The following is a 19,102-nucleotide window of genomic DNA, read 5'->3' on the forward strand; positions in this document are numbered from 1 at the left end:
CCGAGCAGTCTATTGTTATTTACATCTATAAGATATGTATTTAAGCCCCGAATTATGAGTCACACGTCCATCCTTTGTCATTAAGGAATGTACCCCTACCTATTATTGTCTGAAATGCACATATGCCTGACTCTGGAAGACCAGACAATTATTCAGTCTGTCCTCAGCTTTATACTGTTTCTCACCTCTCAACCGTTTCTCTCGCAGTCTTTATAATTTTTCAGTGTTTATTATTTTAAAAACAAATTTTTAAAAACATGGCTGGTTCAATTGAAGACAACGCGGCATTATACAAGAAGAAGACCTACACTTTTGTGCCACCAGCACCTCCGGCTGATCTCATCGAGTCTACTAGCTACACACTTGACTTTACGGCTCGTAAGTTTATTCATATCGGTATTGACCCATCTTCGAGTTTCAAAATTGTAGTGCATATACTAACTTCTTCGAGATACGTTCATATTACTCCGGAATTTTTAAAAAAAATATTCTCGTAGATGGGTCATATCCTGTCTTTTATACTGGATACGCCACAGAAATATAAACGAGTATTATTTTATGAAGATGAAATATTAAAACTATCGAGTATGGTATACAGCGGAGAAAATGTGTTAGTGATAGAAGCAAAAGACCGAGAAGGATGTAGATTATTATTGAATCGGGCGGACCTTATCCGACTTCAATACCTCGAGTGTTCCATCGTCGAGACCTTAGTGAGGAAAGAAGTATTCACTGTACCTTTAGTTATAAATCAGTATAATGAGATTATAGCGTACCTAGATAAAAAATGTGCTCAACATAAATTATCATCGGAAAATTTGGATCAGATGGTAATTTTCATTAAAAATATACAAGACGATCAAGTCGTTAAGTCCGTTCCAAACTTCTCCAATCAAATACAGATGTGTGCAACTGTACAGTTGGCTGAATCATTATTACACCAGAACAACTCGCATGAGGTAATTCAAAATTATATTATTATTCCTTAAACAAAAATATTAAATATTTTTTTATTTTTTAGTATTCCAATGAAACGACGCTCATTTCACCAATGTCGTCACCAACACCAATGTCACCACCTACACCGATGCCAACACCACCACCGATTTCACCACCACCGATCTCACCACCACCACCACCGAGTTTCACCAGGCAATCGCCGAGCAGAGCAGTCGATGAAAACGACGGGCCGTATTGGTACAACATGCGATCATTATCGAAAATGTATTCTGCAACTATTTTAATTTCAGATATGTATTGTGTAAAATAAAAAGACATGTATATAAAAAAAGTATTTTCATTTATTAATATTAAGTTTTACAATATTTACAAGGTTCTTACTTCTCCGTTAAACGGATTGTAAGTTATAATTTGGTCGTGTAATATTAAACAATATGCTGAAGTGGAAGCTGGAAACGCTTCGTCTGCTTCTAGTTCAATCCTTAGGTCGACAGTTGACATTTTTACATTATCGTTCTGCTTGCTCATATCAACAACTATAATCGGACACAGATTTTTGAAATCTGATCGGTTCAGTAGAGGTGTCACTTCGTCATTGCCGTAGTAAGATTTTTGAAACTCTACATAGGCGCGGTATAATGTAGCCAACTTATTCCTGGTAAAGTCGCTTTGGAAATCTTCATAGGGAAACACTTCTGAGTTTAAATAGACCTTCAAGTTTTTAATTTTACAATGGTCAAAATGTGACGTTGTTTTATTCGAGCTATTTTTCCTACCAGTTTGAAATCCGATTATGACATATCTAGGTTTTTCTAATTTGTTAGATGTCTTTACTTTCCAGGAATGCGAAGTGTTTTGAGGTAAAAATGGATATTCACACAACTCCCACGATCTAAACGCGCATGTCAACGGTTTCTGATGTTTTACTACTTTCAACAATTTATTTTTTCTTTATCACTGACCTTGACTATGGGCATTCTCCATATATTTTTGTTATGTTTATTTTCACGTCTATTAGTTTAGGAGCGTCTGCGACAAACTCAATATTCTTATACTGCTTAACGGCATTTATATCCAGTGATGCTCTGTTTAATATAAAGTTGTTGGTTACAATTATTAAATACGTTTGTAATCTTCACAAAAACCGAATAATCTTTAAGATTAATACAACCATTAAAATTGCCGCTTTCAATAAAATCTTTATTAGCATTTTTAATATCGTTATCCCAGCCAGAGTTGTGATGTGATGTAATATTCGTTTATTATACGAACAATATCCCTTTAATGTAGTCGTTATACCTGGATTTAGCGAGTTTTTGAATTTGAATGCCGTTTATCTCATATTTCATTTCGGAGAAAAGAAACGCAACCCGTTGTTATAAATCGGATGTCATCAGTAATATCTGCAGGTTTGATTATTGTTCCTTCGATGTAAATATAACTCTCACATGGTAAAGTATAGATTCTGTGTTATGTAGTGCGATACGCACTTCATCGTATTGGAGAGAGCTGACGTAGAATAAGATAAAAAAGAATGATATTCAATTTGAGTTATTCTGCAATCGTCGGTGTATCCGCCCGTAACATCTAAATACATGTCGTCCATATTAAATAGCGTTTAACGAACGTAAAAACGCTAAATTGGATGCTGTTAGATTGTGTACAATGTCTTCGTGTCGAATTTTCTTCAGAGTTGTTGTCCGGTTTGTGTTATTAACGCGACTAGCGGACTTTACACGTGCAGTCCTATATATATTAAAAAATTGCAAACCCATATCATGAGTCTTGAATTAATAAACGTACCGATATCGGTTCACCTCGTAGATCGATCAACTCGTCGTTTCTGATTTTTTAAAATTATACTAGCATGCGTTATAGATGTAGAATTAAGTGAGTAAATACCAAATGCGGCGGTACCTCTATTATTTTATAACCTGGAGGTACAGTCGGGTAAAACTCGTGTATTGTATGGCACTGCTTCCCGTTGATGAATGAACCTGTGGCTAGGTTTGATTCGATATATATACAATTGTTTTTGTAATATTAACCAACGTATCAGATTCATGTTTTACATTCATAAGCATATTTTTTTCGATTTTTGAATCCGCAACTGACCAATGTTATTAGGCATGGTAAAATCTATATTTTTTGTTACACCACATTGTACTTTTTAGTGTATTATTATCAGCTTTCAATTCGAATATTATATCTGTATCATGTAATTGCGATGTATTGCTGACTCGATTTCATATAATTCGTAAGAACCAGTAGGTATTGTAAAAACGCTACTGATCGCATAACCTGTCTGCTCGTTGTATGCTAATCCTATTTTATTACACTTGTCGTTTATATTTGGAATAGAGTTATTTGTTTGAAACCCCAGCAGACAAATCTTAGCATTTTTACTGACTTCTATCGGCGGGAAAAAGTCGCAAGACAATTCACTCGAATTCCCGGTTAAGGTTATGGTGTACATGACAGAAATCTTAAGCACAAGTGTCCACAGTTTGTCGTATTATATTTTTGGTGTTTATCGTAATTATATTCGATATCACAACCGTTGAAATATTTTTGTATTTCTAACGGTGGCGTTAAATTTCCAAACTATCGTAATATTTAACTTTTTTTCCGATTTTTTTATACGCTACCCAATGGTACCTGTACCGTTTTCGATGTATAAATTAACCACAGCAGACTCTTGATGCTTAGCTCTTGGAGGCAACTTGTCTCTGAAAAACACACGATGAAATGAGGTATTTTCAACATGTCGGCGTATTTATAATCTCATAGTCGTACAACGCTCTCTGGGGAACGTGGAAATTAGTTTTTTGTCGTTTTTCTAGTTTTCTTTACCGATCCGCCTTTGTAAGGTGCTAGGTATAAACCTTTACCTTTAACAATTTTATAAGACTGCCCCTTGTGCGTGTGTAAGATATAAACCTTTCCCTAAATGAATAGGTGTGTTTTTACCGAATTTAATTCATTACGACTTTAACTACATTACCGAACCCACCGGTAAGAGCGCCCAACGCCGATAAACCAGCGAAAATAGGTATTTAAGGTAGAACACCGCCCTTTTTCGGTATTGGTAGTAATTCTTGGAGTTTTCTTATTTTTAGATTTTTTTTGATTTTTTTCGCAGCCGACAGACATGTTCTTACTAATGGTTATATTCTTTTCGTTAATTTTATTTTTGATTGATTTTTTGCTGCCAAAACCATCTGTTTAAATCCGCAACCCAGCGCCTAACTTGCGTTTCGCCTTCATAGCTGTAGTAACCAACCAGGACGCGCTTTTTGCTTAATACCAGTGTTTTAGATTTAAACACTTCCCAAGCTTGATTCTCTAATATTTCGTCAGCTCTTTGTCGATCGGTTAACAAATTGCTTTCTTCGTATGCGATATCGTGAGCTCTGGCCAACTCGTCTAGTCTGTTTATTCCCCGTTCACCGCTTTGCTAATCTTTCTTTAATTTAGTACCGGGACCAGCAAATCTGGAAAAAAAAAAACAAAAAAAAAAAAAATGTAGTTTGGATTTAATAAAATAATATATTTTAGTGACTTACCTATGCCAGGCAGATGTAATTCCACAGGTAGATGATTTATAACTGAGTTAATAAGACCAGAACCTTTATTGTTGTTCGCTTACGAACGCGAGACATCGTGTGACGCTTTCAAGTACATAGCATTGATATTATAGTGAAAAAATGCGCTTCATCGAGCCACACAGAAAAACTACAAATTTATACATTGATACTCCGGATACATACAGTTTAGACATGGTGAGCTATTCCAAACACTATACGCTCATTGGTGTTGGGGAGTTCCGGTTGTGGTAAAACAAATTAATATATTTTCTACTTGTTGACGAAAACGGTCTACGTTTTGAAAAACGTTTACATACTTAAACGTTAGAACAACCAAAATATAAATTATTTAAACGTATAATCGACGATATTGACGGTGTTAAAATTTTTACATTTTTCGAGAATGATAAGTCATTCCCCCTGAAAAAGTTTTACCAAACTCTAATTTATCATGGACGATGTTATTGGAGAACATCAGCGAGTGATACGGGAATTCTTTTGTAGAGGGCTGCACAATAAATAGATATATTTTATCTGGCTCAGAGTTATTCAAAAGTACCAAAGCAGTTGATCCGCGACAATGCAAATTTGATAGTATTATTCAAACAAGACGAGACAAATTTAAACATGTATACAATGAACACTGTTCGGGCGATATGACATACATACAATTTAAACATTTTTGCGTTACGTGTTGGAACCGTGACAGATTTGCATTCGTCGTTATTTGTAAAGATAGCGAGCGCGATAACGGACGATATCGTTATGGTTTTGATACTTTTGTCGCTATATAAGGCGATGTATAAATGAAATTTCCATTATTTAAAACGCAGTCATGAAGGATGAAGGTAGTATATTAGATGAGTTAGTTAAGGCTAAGAAAATATTAAACGTAAATATATTGCATTAAAAACTGGAGAAGCAAATGTTCAACAATTAATGTCACAAACTTTAACCTATTATCGAGCCCTTAACTAAATTATCGAATACAACCGAATCGCCATCGATCAAAATAAAAAATAACGACGATCTTAATGAAAAGTATCAACAAGAAATTGAAAATCGGTTTTCACTCTATAGATTTAGACAAAGCCTATGGTCCGAAAAAACTTTCGATGAAATATTATCTTGGGCGATAAAGAAGTAAAATTTATTGAAAACTCTATTCTTATCGACGGTACTACTTATTCAACAACCTCGGGTCTAATCCAGTTATTATTTTTGAAAAATCCACTTATTTACACCGGAAAACGATCTACAAGTATATAAATCTATATTATTCAGACATCGGTAAATTTGACCTTAAAAAGTAAAAAATCAAAAAAGTGGTTCTAAATATAAGGATATAATACATAAATTATTTCCCTCGGGTGGCCCGACTATCTATGAAATTGCAGAAAAATAACTTAGTGTATTGGGATAATCCGAATGAGTTAGTCGATCGGTTACGATTACTTTTGGCTTCGAAAGCTGCCGGTAATACAGGCGTCTCCAATGAAATAATATCGATTTTCGAAGAATTACTTGAAGCTGGGCTAATAAAACGAATAACCAAATGTCTAAACGCATATCGCTATTGAACTACACAACCCGTCACGGAAAAAACTTCGTAAGGCGCAGAGTCAACGTATATGGAAAAATGATTTATGGCAGGCCGACTTGGTGGAAATGATACCGTATTCAAAGAAAATAAAGGTTACAAGTTATTTTATGCGTGATAGACTGTTTTACTAAATTTGCGTGGGCCGTGCCATTAAAATCGAAAACTGGAAAAGAAGTCACAACGCAATGTCTAAAATATTACTAGACCGCTCACCAAAACTTTTACAACTAGATAACGGTAAAGAATTTTACAACACCATTTTCGACACATTGATGACCCAAATATAATATTCACAAATATTCTACGTTTAGCATCATGAAAGCGTGCATTGTCGAACGATTTAATCGTACATTAAAAGAAAAATGTTTAGAGAATTTACGGCGCGTGGTTCCACACGAATGGATTTCAATTTTACCAAAGCTGCTTAACGAATATAACAATTCAAAACATAGAACGATAGGAATGACTCCGATGCAAGCAGATTTAAATCCTTTGTCAGTTACAATAAAACAACGTGAGATTAATAATGAGAAAATTAAATTCAAAGTTGGTGATAACGTCCGTATCCGTATCAGTACACAAAAAGTGTTGTTTACAAAAGGTTATTTACCCAATTGGTCTACCGAAATATTTGAGATTATCAAAATAAATAGAACATTGCCCGTCACTTATCAGTTACAAGATTATACGGGTAAACCGATTTCCGGTTTGTTTTTATTCGGTTGAAATACATAAAATGATCACCCGAACGAATATCTGATCGAAAAAATTATACTTAAAAGCAAAATCAGATGCTTGTCAAGTGGCTCGGATTTGATAACACGCATAATAGTTGGATAAATACACGCGATGTTAAAGTATAGTGTCAGTAGTAATATAACCATGAACGTGTTCGGTAGTTCTCAGTCTGGTGAAATAAAAAAAAATAATTCAATCTTGAACATTCGATTAAAATCATATTCGGATAAATTAAATAAAATGAACATTTAATTGAAGAATCATACATCTATTCAATTACAGAAGAACAAACAGAAAAATTGGAATTAACGTGTTTAGATATAACAAGCATATGATAAAAGCTGAAGTTACATTACAAACTCTTCTAGAAGCTGTAAACGATTGAAAAAACATTACCTGCTATACATAGTCAACTCAATACTATTTGAAACTTATTTTAAAGACAAGTCATAATGTCTACAGCCATCATTGACATTCATGCATTCTTGGAGCGAATAACAAATATATGATTAAGAGATGTCTATTGTAGACACAGAACATGGGCGACTCAACACTGGATTTTTAAAAATTCAAAATCTATACAAGACAACAAGAGTCGAAAAACTAACAAGTGGTTAGAACGTAATTATCATCAGATATCTATAGATTATGGTGATATAGAATATGAAGAACTTGACAGAATATTGAATTCTTTAAAGTCTACATACATTTACATCAAAGGTGAACAGAAAAAACAACTACTTATGGAGTATATACCTCACGTCACAATCATCAACATTGAAGACCTGGGATGTCCTCGACTGGAACAAATTTGTGATGAAGAAAATTTACCTTGCTGTATTTTTCATAAGGATTTAAATCCTAAACAATGTACATTCTATAAAGTATTTGCTATAAGAAAATGGTTTACAAATAATTCTTAAAAATTGTATACAATTTATTTAATAAACATGATTATATTTTAACATTGTTTTTTTTTTATATGCTAACATACATTTATATATGTTAACATTTACATAGGTTATTAAATATGTATGGGCTTCATCAACCTGAAACAGAAAAAACATGATTATTAACAGGAAAAAAATATTATAATAAAACATTGTAAACTAACTTAAATATCTAACATTATACATTATAAATATGAAAAACTTAAATATCTAACTAAAATACTGTAAGTTTATACACTAATCTAACTTAAAATCATACTGTTACATAGTATTTACAATAATTTCAATTTTATGTGTTGCATTTAAAAAAAATACCTACAAAGGTTATATACAATAATCTATTTCAAATATAACAAACTATATAACGTATAATATTTACAATAAACTAATTAACAGAAAAAAAATATACAATAATAAAAGTAATGTTGAAGTTCTGTCTACTCATCCTCTGGTTCATCTCTCCTGTAAAATTAAGATAAAATATTAGTAAAATAATTTAAATATTTATTTTGTAATAACTTACTCTATGCTATAATGGCCATGGGCCAGTGTGTTTATTTTGTCTTCCAACACCACCCTCTTGTCATCGTAACTATTATAAGTCAACTTCCTGGTCTTCATCGTTACTAGCTGGTGGTTGAATGACCGTATTGATACATTCTCCTTGTATGCCTCCACTCCAGCTTCACCAAACAAACACTTCCTATGGTCTTCCATCGTCATGTGGTTCTTAACAACATGAGCTCTGATACCCTTCGCCTTGATCTTTTCACCACCAACTATGTCCTCTGCTCCAGCATACACATTAAAATCGTAGGACTTTGCCCTCAACGCACAGAACTCGGTAATCACATTACCATAGACTTCATCGGAAAAGAATCCTGGCCTCTTCTTCCTATCTGCCACATAACACGGATGGTCACTGGGCAGGTTAGCAGTGTCCATCCGGTCCAACAAGCTAGGGTAGCAGCCAAATCCATATAAAATCTTCGTCTGAACATGATATATCAAAGAATCTGAGAAAAAAAAAAAAATTAATATTATATACATGAGAATAGTTTTAATATATTTACTCGTATCAGTATACATTAATTTTATTTTATCTCTATAGAACTTCTTCATTACATATAATGTAATCATACATCAATGTCTTTAGATATGTCCAGCAACTGCAAAACTGTAAATAATAAATGTGTTAATAAATGATAAAAATGTAATTTAAAAAAGTATATTACCAATATAAATAGGTTTATCAAATCTAATAATCTTATTCTCTAGGGCGACAGCATTAAGGTTCTCATTGTAATGGTACAGTGTTAAAAGTACACTTATTAATAAGTTTCTGTAACCTCCTCTCACACGATAACAACTCCATCTTCATCTTCTTCCTCTTCGATTGCATTGTTTTTCCTGTAAAAATAAAAATGTTAGTAAAAATGTTTAAATATAATAAATAAAATGACAAACCAAAAATAGCGTTATTCATTAATTTAAAAAAGTCTTTTCAAAATCATTTCTCGCCTTCTTCCTCATCTCGGTGTTCAAACTCTATATATTTAGCCAACCAGTCAGACTGGTTAAATTGTATTACTCTATGTACCTGTTAAAAATAAGAAAAATCTGATTAAATCTGTTTTAAAATCTTATAAAATGTAAAATTTACCTTTTCAACTATAAGTCCATTCTTAATCGCCTGCTGTAGGTTCCTATATGTATGATATAATTTTTTTTCTCCTCGAACGTCCCCATCAACTTCCTTACCTTCGAACCACTTGGCACTATTTTGCGGTAGGAAGGGTAGGTCATTGTGCTTATCATGCAAATGTGTGGGTATGTAGACCATCTAACTCGTACACTCGACCTATGGGGGAGGTGTCATTCAAATCATCTAATCCATTCAATGTGGGTTCAACCCACTTGAATCCATCGTATGCATGTACTGAGACATTGCCCACCCGTACAAGTTGTTACCTAAAAAAAAATAAATTAAGTTTGAAAAAATTGTTGTAAAAATTATACTTACAGTCCTGATAAATTATCCATGATTTATCCTTCGTCTCGTCGTAATCCGGGGTCTTCTTATTGTTCGCCTTCGCATACCGTTTGCTCGCTTGCACTAGTCCACCACGTATACCTAAAAAATAAACAAGATTATAAATGTATATTTTAAAAATAATATTATATATATATCTATATATACTAAACCATTTTCGAACATCAGCAACATGTCGTAATCATGCAATAATACGTAGCTTTTTTGACCGTAAACTTAAGCATCGCGTCAAAACTCAAGCCTGGGGCGGTAAAATAATGAGCGGCGTCCAGGTTGTACGCGCTCATACACAGGTCGCGGAAGTTTTCAAAGACGTCCGCCAAAACAGCACATCGATCTTCAAATACAAGTCACTGTAGTCACCAAGCGTCTTACAGTCGAAGTGGTCCCAGACCTCCTTCGCGTGCTCAACTCATTATCCTTGATCCCGGTCTCTGTCAACGTACTATAAAAATCTTGCTCCTCGGTAAACTCCTATCCTTCAGCCGCTCCCAACTATCCGTGTACTCGTACGGGTACACACCCTTACGAGTCACGAGCGGCATATCTCGGTGACAAATGTTTGGCTGTCTCACGGAAGTTGTCATGTTCGGGTGTGTAAACAAAATTTCAGCCAGGGACAACAGACTCGACGCCATAAACCGGAACGTGTCGATAAACCGAACAGTGAAGGTACTACTTATATATTTCGAGAAAGATTTATATTTCTCTTCGCTGTTCGGAATAACGTTGATAGTCTGAGTATCATATCCAAGTTCCGTTACAATAAGATGTGCGTCATAGTTTGATAGATTATGGAAAAAGACGGGACAAATTTAGGTTGTTGTAATTCTAAGTTACACCTAGAGCACAAGTCTGCCTAAATTCCCCGTCAAATGATCGTGATCCCTAACCTTATCGCCCCCGGCTAAACAACATTTACATAAATACACGTATTACACTCTTGATGTGTTTTTTCTTCGCCCTCACTCATTTTATAGGAAAATTTGTCTTCATCAGTTTTTCAATTTTCTGGGCCACCTCAACTATCATCTCCACAAAATGTCTCGCCACGTCCGTTCTGTCTCGCTGCCTCTGTAGATTACCGGCCCCGCCGGTATCTCGTACTCTTCCAATAACTCCTCCGGTACGTTGTCGCTCGCCTTCACTAAAAACCCGTAACTCATGGCTCGTAGTGTCTGTATAATTGTAGTACTCTCGCCTTTCTTTTCCTCCGTCTTCACCAACAATGCTTCGAAATCCGCATAAATAACAAAAGGGTGTCGCTGTGTCTTTTTCCACGCCTTAAACTCAATGCTATCACCCTCCTTCGGCATCTCCGGTAGAATGGGTTTGTGTGCCCCGCAAATCAGTTTATGCTGGTTTAGAGCCTCTTGTCCGCTCAGCTTATATTTTAAATTTTGGTTGTCGAATGACGTAAAACAACGCTTGCAAAAATAAACCTGTCCATGGTGTACGGTTTTCTGTGCACGTACGAGTTGTGAAAAATTTGAAATATACGTATAATGCGAGTTGTCACCTCCGTTATCAGCAATAGGTCAAAATGGTTCGGTTTTTCTTCGTCAACAACACGTAGCGGGTAGACCTCATACCTCGGCAATTTCGGTATTTGGAATTTTTTATCGAGGCTGTACATGTTTATAGACACGTTAATATTATTTTTTTCAAATTTCGGTATATCTGAGAGAGGTGTAGGGAAGGTGAGACCTTCGAAATTATATTTATCTTCATGTTGCCTGTAATTTTCTCCGACACGACATACCGCCTGACCTGTTACATGCTTTGCCAGAATTGCCCACTTGAAACACTGCTGATCTAGGTTCTGTGGGTTTACAGTCGCCCGTTTCCTATCGATATACGCTGGTAACTCAATATAAGACGCACCACCCATCGGTGTATATTTGTATACCGCCAACAATAACCCGTCTATCGATACAATATTAAAACCACTTCCTCTCCCGCTATATTCATCTTTCTCATTTAATAACTTTATGTACGCCCTCTCAATAATCTCTGTAATGTCACTGTCCGGGTAAATTTCGACCGCAGATCTTCTTAAACGCACGATTTTCGAACGAGTCTGGTAAGTTGGGACGGCTGTAAGTCGCCTCCAACTTCAAATAAATTAAATTTATCGCATGTTTTTGTACGTGTTTTTCATAAATTTATTAGCTCAGGTATAAGTGGACGAAGAAAGTCGGAATAAATTATTTCATTATTGATATTTTTTCGCGTAGTACCAAACTATCTTCCTATTTGCGGACGATTTGATTTCATTAAATCCGATGGTCTTCACCATATCCAAACGCAGCGCCTTCTTCGCCCTAGCAGCCGACACGGTATTAGCCATCGAAACGCGTTTACCATTTTCACCAGTAGTGTAAAATCTTTAACAAAAAAAAAAAAAAAAAATGTTGAATCTATTAAATTCTAATTAACATCTCGTCTGATAAATAAATCTACCGATGTATTTATTTAAAATTATTGCGAGTGGGGAATATAACTAACGCACTTTTATTTTAATAAAACTAATTTAATGACACGTAATTTAAAAATCTTCCGATAATATTTCTCAAAAAAAAAAAATAATCTACGGAGGAAAAAAAATCCGGGTTTTAAAAATCTAATAAATTCGGATAAATTAAATAAAACTAACCTGTATCGGCGTCTTGCATTTCATATGCATCCATTGCGAACTACATATGTCATCTTCGGATAACATGTGTGATCCGCCAGCCGGGAAATCCGGTACAAACCATTTGAGGCGTTTTTGAATCTGCGGGTGATAGGAGGCGCGAACTGTATCACGCTAGGTCGTGTTTGCTGATCGATGATCGGAGCAGCAGGCACATGGTCTCAAGTGAGCCGGAACGTTAATGATACCTTAGAAAAAATATAGTTACAAATTAATATTGAATAAAAGATACAGTTAAACTTTAATTACATACCATGAGCGTTCTTCAAATGTTTGTTGAGGCTGGTCTTGAAAGAAAATGTTGATGTACATACGGTGCATGGAATACGCACACCGGTATGCTTCTTTTGGTGCACAGTTAAATTATGTTTTGCGGTGAAAACCGAGGGGCACTGATCGCATTTAAACATGTTTAAAATGTTTAAGATAAAACGGATGAAAATAAAGTGTTTAAACACTTGGAAAATTAACACTGAGAAAAATTGTTAATACTGTTGTGTAAGGACTGTGAAAACACGGAGAGAGCAAAGGCAAAGTAAACGCTATAAATGTCTAGAACAGACTGATTATGCATCGGTCGACAACGGGGCAAGTGTCTTAGCATTTGCGGTGATGAAGACAAATTAAACCAGGGCTAGGTAAAATATTAATTGGGTATTTACCATGATAATTGTGTACATCGCCATAGATTTTTAATTATTTTGGGTATCAATGTATTGGACAGAATTTCATTACCAATTCTGAAAACTGACCTGCGCGTGTCGAACATAATAGAACGAAAGACCGGCTGGAACAGGTCATTCCGTTAACAATAGAACATGTTACATAACGCATACCGTGCCGTCGTGTTGTTTACGCAGCATTTGACAAAAATTATGATTATTAATATTATTTTGAGCTAACTTTTATAAAAAGTTGTTATTATCGACATATACCGCTTTGAGATTATAAAGAATTATAAAATTTGTTGAATAATTATTTATTGATGGGAAATATTATTTAATTAATTACATTAAATAGATAAGTAAAAATTATGATAAATTAAATAATAAAAACTGTTGAAATACTACCACATTTCAGATCTACTTGATCCGAATTCCGCATTACGTGCATTTTCAACAGTTAACATATTTTTACATCGTATACAATATCTAATTCATCTAAAAATTTATTGTTTATTTTTTTTCATTAATTTTTTTTACAATTAAATTATTTTTACTTATAAACAATTTAAATCGACGTCTTTACATTTTAATTCTAAATCTTAAAAATAATTACACCAATAATTTGAGCTATCTGGATTTGTTCGAAGAGTGATACTTTTTTGACTAATTTTTTTTCCAAAAATCATGTCCTCTGTCACATTGTATCTGATATACGCTTTCAAATAGCTCACGTAATAATACCTCGAAATCATATCCAGAAAATGTAGCGAGCTCGTCTATTAACCGTATTAATTTAGTCTTATTAAATTTCCTACTTATAATTGAAAACCACTTTGAATTATTAATTAAATGATAATTTTTACAAAACTCTCCTTTTTTTATTCGACATTCATTGCATAAAAATGAAATCGAGCATTCCACACCACATGTAGCTACAAATCTTTCCTCTAACGATTTGCCGAAAATAATGTTTAATACTTCATTAACTAAATAATAAAATAACAATGTAACAATTTTTGTTCAAACTTACTATGCTTGTATCTTCTGGAATCGAACGATCATAATGATATTCACGCAACAACATGGCTAATACTCTGAATTCAATGTTAATTTGCAGAGACATCGATCTAACTCGGAAAGTCCATTCCCTTACCCCTCACCAGATATACGCGCTTGTAGTAACAAACGGTAGACCTCTCTCAAAGGGGTATTTATGCGGGAGAGTAACATTATTTTCGTTTATCTCACTAAGTATAAATAAAATATAAACATATATGTATATCAATATAATTTAAATATTATAACTTACCCATTGAGGAAAATGTTCTCGTTTGCTGTAGTAAATCCAGTAGGTGTTGGTAAACGGTTATCTCGTGAATACGACACATTTTCAATTTTCAAGTAAAATAATATTTTAAAAACTCCTAATAGCACTATACGACTGGTCAGGTTATATAACACGACTGGATAATAAATTATTGGGTCTGAAATATATAGTCTATCTTAAGATTTATACACAATGGTTGTTCAGTGAAACCTTTGAAGAATAGATGCTGACATACCGGGAATTGTATGTTACCCGGTGATATAAACGATTTTATTTTCAAATAATATTATTAAATAAAATTTAAGAAATAATATAAACGTTGTATGGTTATAAGAAAATTTATTATTACTATATATATATATATATATATATATTATTGAATATTTTATTTTACAATTGTTTTTTTGAACCTTCATATGCATCCATATGACGATTCATCTCTTCATCATTACCGTCTTTGCCCAATTATTCTCGTACGCATTCAAGAGTTCAATCAACTGTATGTCATAACCGTCATCGGATCCATCCGGGAACAAATCGTTCTCACTCTAAGCACAATCGGTCTCGGCGTTGTCTCCGCGAACATGTCGGGTGAGGATGGTTCGGACGGAATCGGCGACAAAGATCGAAAAGGCCCTGAGATGGCCGTGGTAGTAATGGTGTTGCAGGTGAATGAATTGGTGAAAACGCACGATACCAAATACCTATCTGCGACTCTCGGTGAGTGGAGTACCCACTATCTTCGGATGCAGTCTAAATAATAAATAATATTAACTTTATTTGTGTATTTCATTATTTTAAAATTATAAACTTACTATGGCCAAATATCCGTTTTCGTCGTGTTCGATCATTATTTGAGCGTCATCTTCGAATGGTATCTCCTCTAGAATCCTTCTATATTCATAGCCGTCAAAACTTGGTGTTGAATTATTAGACATCTATAAATCGGATTGTTTATTTATAAAATTATTTATGAATAATACAAAAAAAAAAAAATACTTACATTACTGAAGTCTGTAGATAAAGTATTCAAGAACGAAATAATAAAATATTTGTTTCGCTATAAACGTATCTGAATAAATCTAATAGTATACTGTGTTGGTAAAAATAATTTGTGTTGCGTTTTATAACACGTCTGGTTTAAAACTCATGTGATTTTAAAAATATATCCCACCTAAAGATTTATACACAATAGTTGTTCAGTGAAACCTTTGAAGAATAGATGATGACATACTGAGAATTGTATGTTAGTCGGAGAAACACACAAAATTATTTTCAAATATTATTAAATGAAATTTACGGTGGTGGCTCGAATACATGTACAATAATATGCTGCGTGTACAATAATATGGTGCATGTACAATAATATGATAAACGTAATTGATAAGCGTAATTGATAACATGATAACCATGACGGTGGCGAAAAATACGTCATGTACGTGTGGGAGCGGGTGGCGGCGGCAAAAATACGTCACACACGTAGTGGAGCGGGTGGTGGTAGGGGGGTGTGGCTCAGCAAAAATAAGTCATACACGTAGTGGAGCGGGTGGCGGTAGGGGGGTGTGGCTCAAGGCTCAAGGGCTCAAGGGCTCATGCATCAGAATGCCCTAATACATACTATTTATATAAGTTATTAAAATATGTTATGATCCTAGGCGAATACATATAATGAATGTGATAATCTTAAGACCGCACAATAAAATTGTAGTTTGTATTGGAGGATTGAATACAAACATACATAGTATAAGGTATTAAGGTCAGAAGTGTGGATAATAATATATAGTTCGATATTATTGAAATAAAAAATAAAATCTAGGTTTCTGCTTATGTTTAAAAATAACAATTATTATAAGTTAGCACCCTCAAACTTTTTATCCAGGCTTGGGACTGGCAACTCATACTAATATTATGTAATTGAATAGTTGGCGGTTTATACGTTCCTTTTTGAATCCAATAACAGTCAGATTGTATACTTACAGGTAAAGTTTACAATTTATTTTTAGCTGTGTTATGTTTTTGTTTTTTTTTCCAATTGGAAAACAGTTTTACATTCTTTTAGAATGATAACATATACATCTTTGCTGTTGTTTGGCCATCTTTTTTCTGCAACTATGTGTCATTGGCGCAAACCAATGGAAGTTCCTTGTCTCAGGTATGCAATGTAATGGCCAGAATGTGTTTTCTTCCATATGTAATATTGCAGCTTGAGTTTTGTATTGTGCTCCAGCAATTTCCAAAATAGAGGTGGGTACGCCACTAAGTTTTAGATCTGTTATCTTGTTGGGAACAAATTGACCATTTACAAATGTGGAATAAATAGTTTTAGTTGAATTACTATATACTCATTTGCCTCTATTATCTGAGGTTTATCTCAGAATTCCGATGTTATTACAATTATTGCATTTGTAGTCATCTAATGTATTCCAACATTTTGATTTGTTGAAAATAATGTTTGCAAAGTTTGTGATCTGTGCTGTGGAATCTCAAAATGTAGAATCAAACTTGTAGGTGCATTGTTAGCCGTTGTATGTTTACAAGTATTGCAACGAATGGTATACAATTCTCGAAATCCAAATAAAGATTCAAATGTAGGTCTACTACGGTCCATAAGTGGTTCTAAAAATTCTATACAATCTTGTTGCTGTTGCAGAGTATATAATATTGTCTCATTGTCCAAATATTCTCTGATTGTTCGAGTATCACATGATCCACCGTTACTTGTATATTCGTGTAGGCTATGTTGAAGTGTTGGTCCGAGTTGATTATTACGAATTTCATTTAGGAGAGATTGACAATTAAAAAGAACCTGTATGACAGAATTAGCATAACATGATACACCATCAATGTTAGTAAAGCCACAAAATATACTACTTGATGTTATGTCAACTTTATTCTTAATACTTGATATTTTTATTGTTTTTGGATTTTTTTACAAAGTTGCATTATCACTTATTGTTTCTTATAATGAATCTGACCTTATGTTGCAATTTTCTGGAACTTTGAGAGTATTACTATTGACCTGAATAAATTGAATATCATTAATTACGGTATTATAATCAACTATTTTGGTTGATTTAGTTTTAGTTTCTGGAACCAAAATAGTGTCACTATCAACCTGTATGAACTCAATATCGTCCAAGTTATTATTATTATTATTCAGGACCTTAGTTGATTTAATCGATTTTTTAGGTTTTTAAACAGGAAATCCATCGATTGCAGGAACGTTTGGTTTAATAAAATTGTTTTTGACTTCTTCTTGTACAATTTGGTCATCAACAGTCTCAGAATATTTTTCTATTTCCTTGAAAGTATCTATGTCCATAACCAAAATAGGTCTGTGATCACTTATGCGGGATTCGTACACCAAAGCCGCAATGTCAACATTTGTAATGACATTGTCAATGGTTGTTCCGTGATCTGTAGTAATACCTTTTCCCCATAATTGACTTCTTATAACATTAGTTGTATGATATAAGAGTTGGCGTTGACCGTCGTTTAGACATCCGATTAAGTCTTTAAACTGTTCATTGTCTATCAAGTGCACTATTATCTTACCACCATCTTTAGGTGAATCTACATCTGATGTATTGGGGTATTTTCAACATAATCTCCAACATCGTTTATTAGTACATCGTCTGGTACCCAATCTTCATCGTCTACAAGCTGATTGTTGTTACGGCCTTGTTCTCCTTCTATTTGGATTTCATTATCGTCTAATTGGGTTTCTTCTACTTTATTAAACTGTTGGTACAACTTTTTTATTTGATCAATGTTTGTTTCATACACTTGTTTACAGTTAATATCTAACAAATCGGTTTTTTCATAGCGCCATGGTAAAAATAACATAATATTTTCTCTGTAAAAGTTTTGTTCATTTTTATCCACATTAAAGTATTAAACCTAACATACCATATGATTTTTCTGATTTTACGTTTATCTATATAATTGTTTGGTTTTCCGATTAGAGTGGAGTCAATCGGATAAGTGGTATCAGGTTCATTATCAGTGTCAGAATCAGAACTGTTTTAGCCGGTTTTTTTTTACCGCGAACTTCGTAATTGGAGCCAAATTCTGCTAAAGTTACATCTTCAAGACCATGTGGTCTACATGAATAGTATTCATTGAGACCGTCAAAAAAAATGTCATCAGATTTTGGATCCATTTCTGCTCTAACTGCCATTGGTTTCAACATTCGAGTTCTTTTATCAGGATGGCTAGTGTTTATAAATATATACCCAGTTGAAGTATTGCATTGCTTCATACCTAAACAAGTGTACACTGCTTCCTGTGCAGAAATTTCCTGACTCCCTGAAAAAGTTGACGCTATATTTTTCAGTTGTTCTTTAACCGATAAATCAGTAGAAGACTCAAGATTTTCGACAATTTCTCTCATTAGTTTTGATATTCCACGTTGGCTTTTTCCAATATACTCGATTACATATCTAACACAAGAATAAACGTCCAATATGAACTGTATATCCATGTTAGATTGCCATAACGGAAATAATTCTTCATTGAATCCAG

General features: G+C 34.0%; 2 protein-coding genes and 1 pseudogene across 2 annotated transcripts; 1 reads left to right on the forward strand and 2 right to left on the reverse strand.

The window, feature by feature from the left end:
* LOC126554917 (uncharacterized) lies at positions 1-1,090 on the forward strand (annotated as a pseudogene).
* A 7,267-nt stretch (positions 1,091-8,357) lies between these two features.
* LOC126554918 (uncharacterized) lies at positions 8,358-8,960 on the reverse strand. Its single transcript, XM_050209913.1, has 2 exons — positions 8,912-8,960; positions 8,358-8,854 (listed from the first exon to the last, which is right to left on the reverse strand). Exons 1-2 carry the CDS (start codon positions 8,958-8,960, stop codon positions 8,358-8,360), a joined length of 546 nt encoding a protein of 181 aa, XP_050065870.1.
* Positions 8,961-15,058: 6,098 nt separating this feature from the next.
* LOC126554916 (uncharacterized) lies at positions 15,059-16,091 on the reverse strand. Its single transcript, XM_050209912.1, has 2 exons — positions 15,394-16,091; positions 15,059-15,331 (listed from the first exon to the last, which is right to left on the reverse strand). The coding sequence occupies exons 1-2, from the start codon at positions 15,514-15,516 to the stop codon at positions 15,122-15,124; spliced, it is 333 nt and encodes a 110-aa protein (XP_050065869.1). The 5' UTR covers positions 15,517-16,091; the 3' UTR covers positions 15,059-15,121.
* Positions 16,092-19,102: the final 3,011 nt, after the last annotated feature.

This window comes from Aphis gossypii, unplaced genomic scaffold, assembly GCF_020184175.1.
Source record: "Aphis gossypii isolate Hap1 unplaced genomic scaffold, ASM2018417v2 Contig00647, whole genome shotgun sequence".
Classification (NCBI taxonomy): domain Eukaryota; kingdom Metazoa; phylum Arthropoda; class Insecta; order Hemiptera; family Aphididae; genus Aphis; species Aphis gossypii.

What these genes read in the sequence shown, in the direction of transcription:
- LOC126554916 (XM_050209912.1), bottom strand. Translation starts at nt 15,516, where the DNA reads ATGTCTAATAATTCAACACCAAGTTTTGACGGCTATGAATATAGAAGG. An exon ending in AAAACGGATATTTGGCCATA is followed by an intron (nt 15,332 to 15,393) that starts GTAAGTTTATAA and finishes TTTATTATTTAG; the next exon opens with ACTGCATCCGAAGATAGTGG.
- LOC126554918 (XM_050209913.1), bottom strand. Translation starts at nt 8,960, where the DNA reads ATGAAGAAGTTCTATAGAGATAAAATAAAATTAATGTATACTGATACG. An exon ending in ATTAATGTATACTGATACGA is followed by an intron (nt 8,855 to 8,911) that starts GTAAATATATTA and finishes TTTTTTTCTCAG; the next exon opens with ATTCTTTGATATATCATGTT.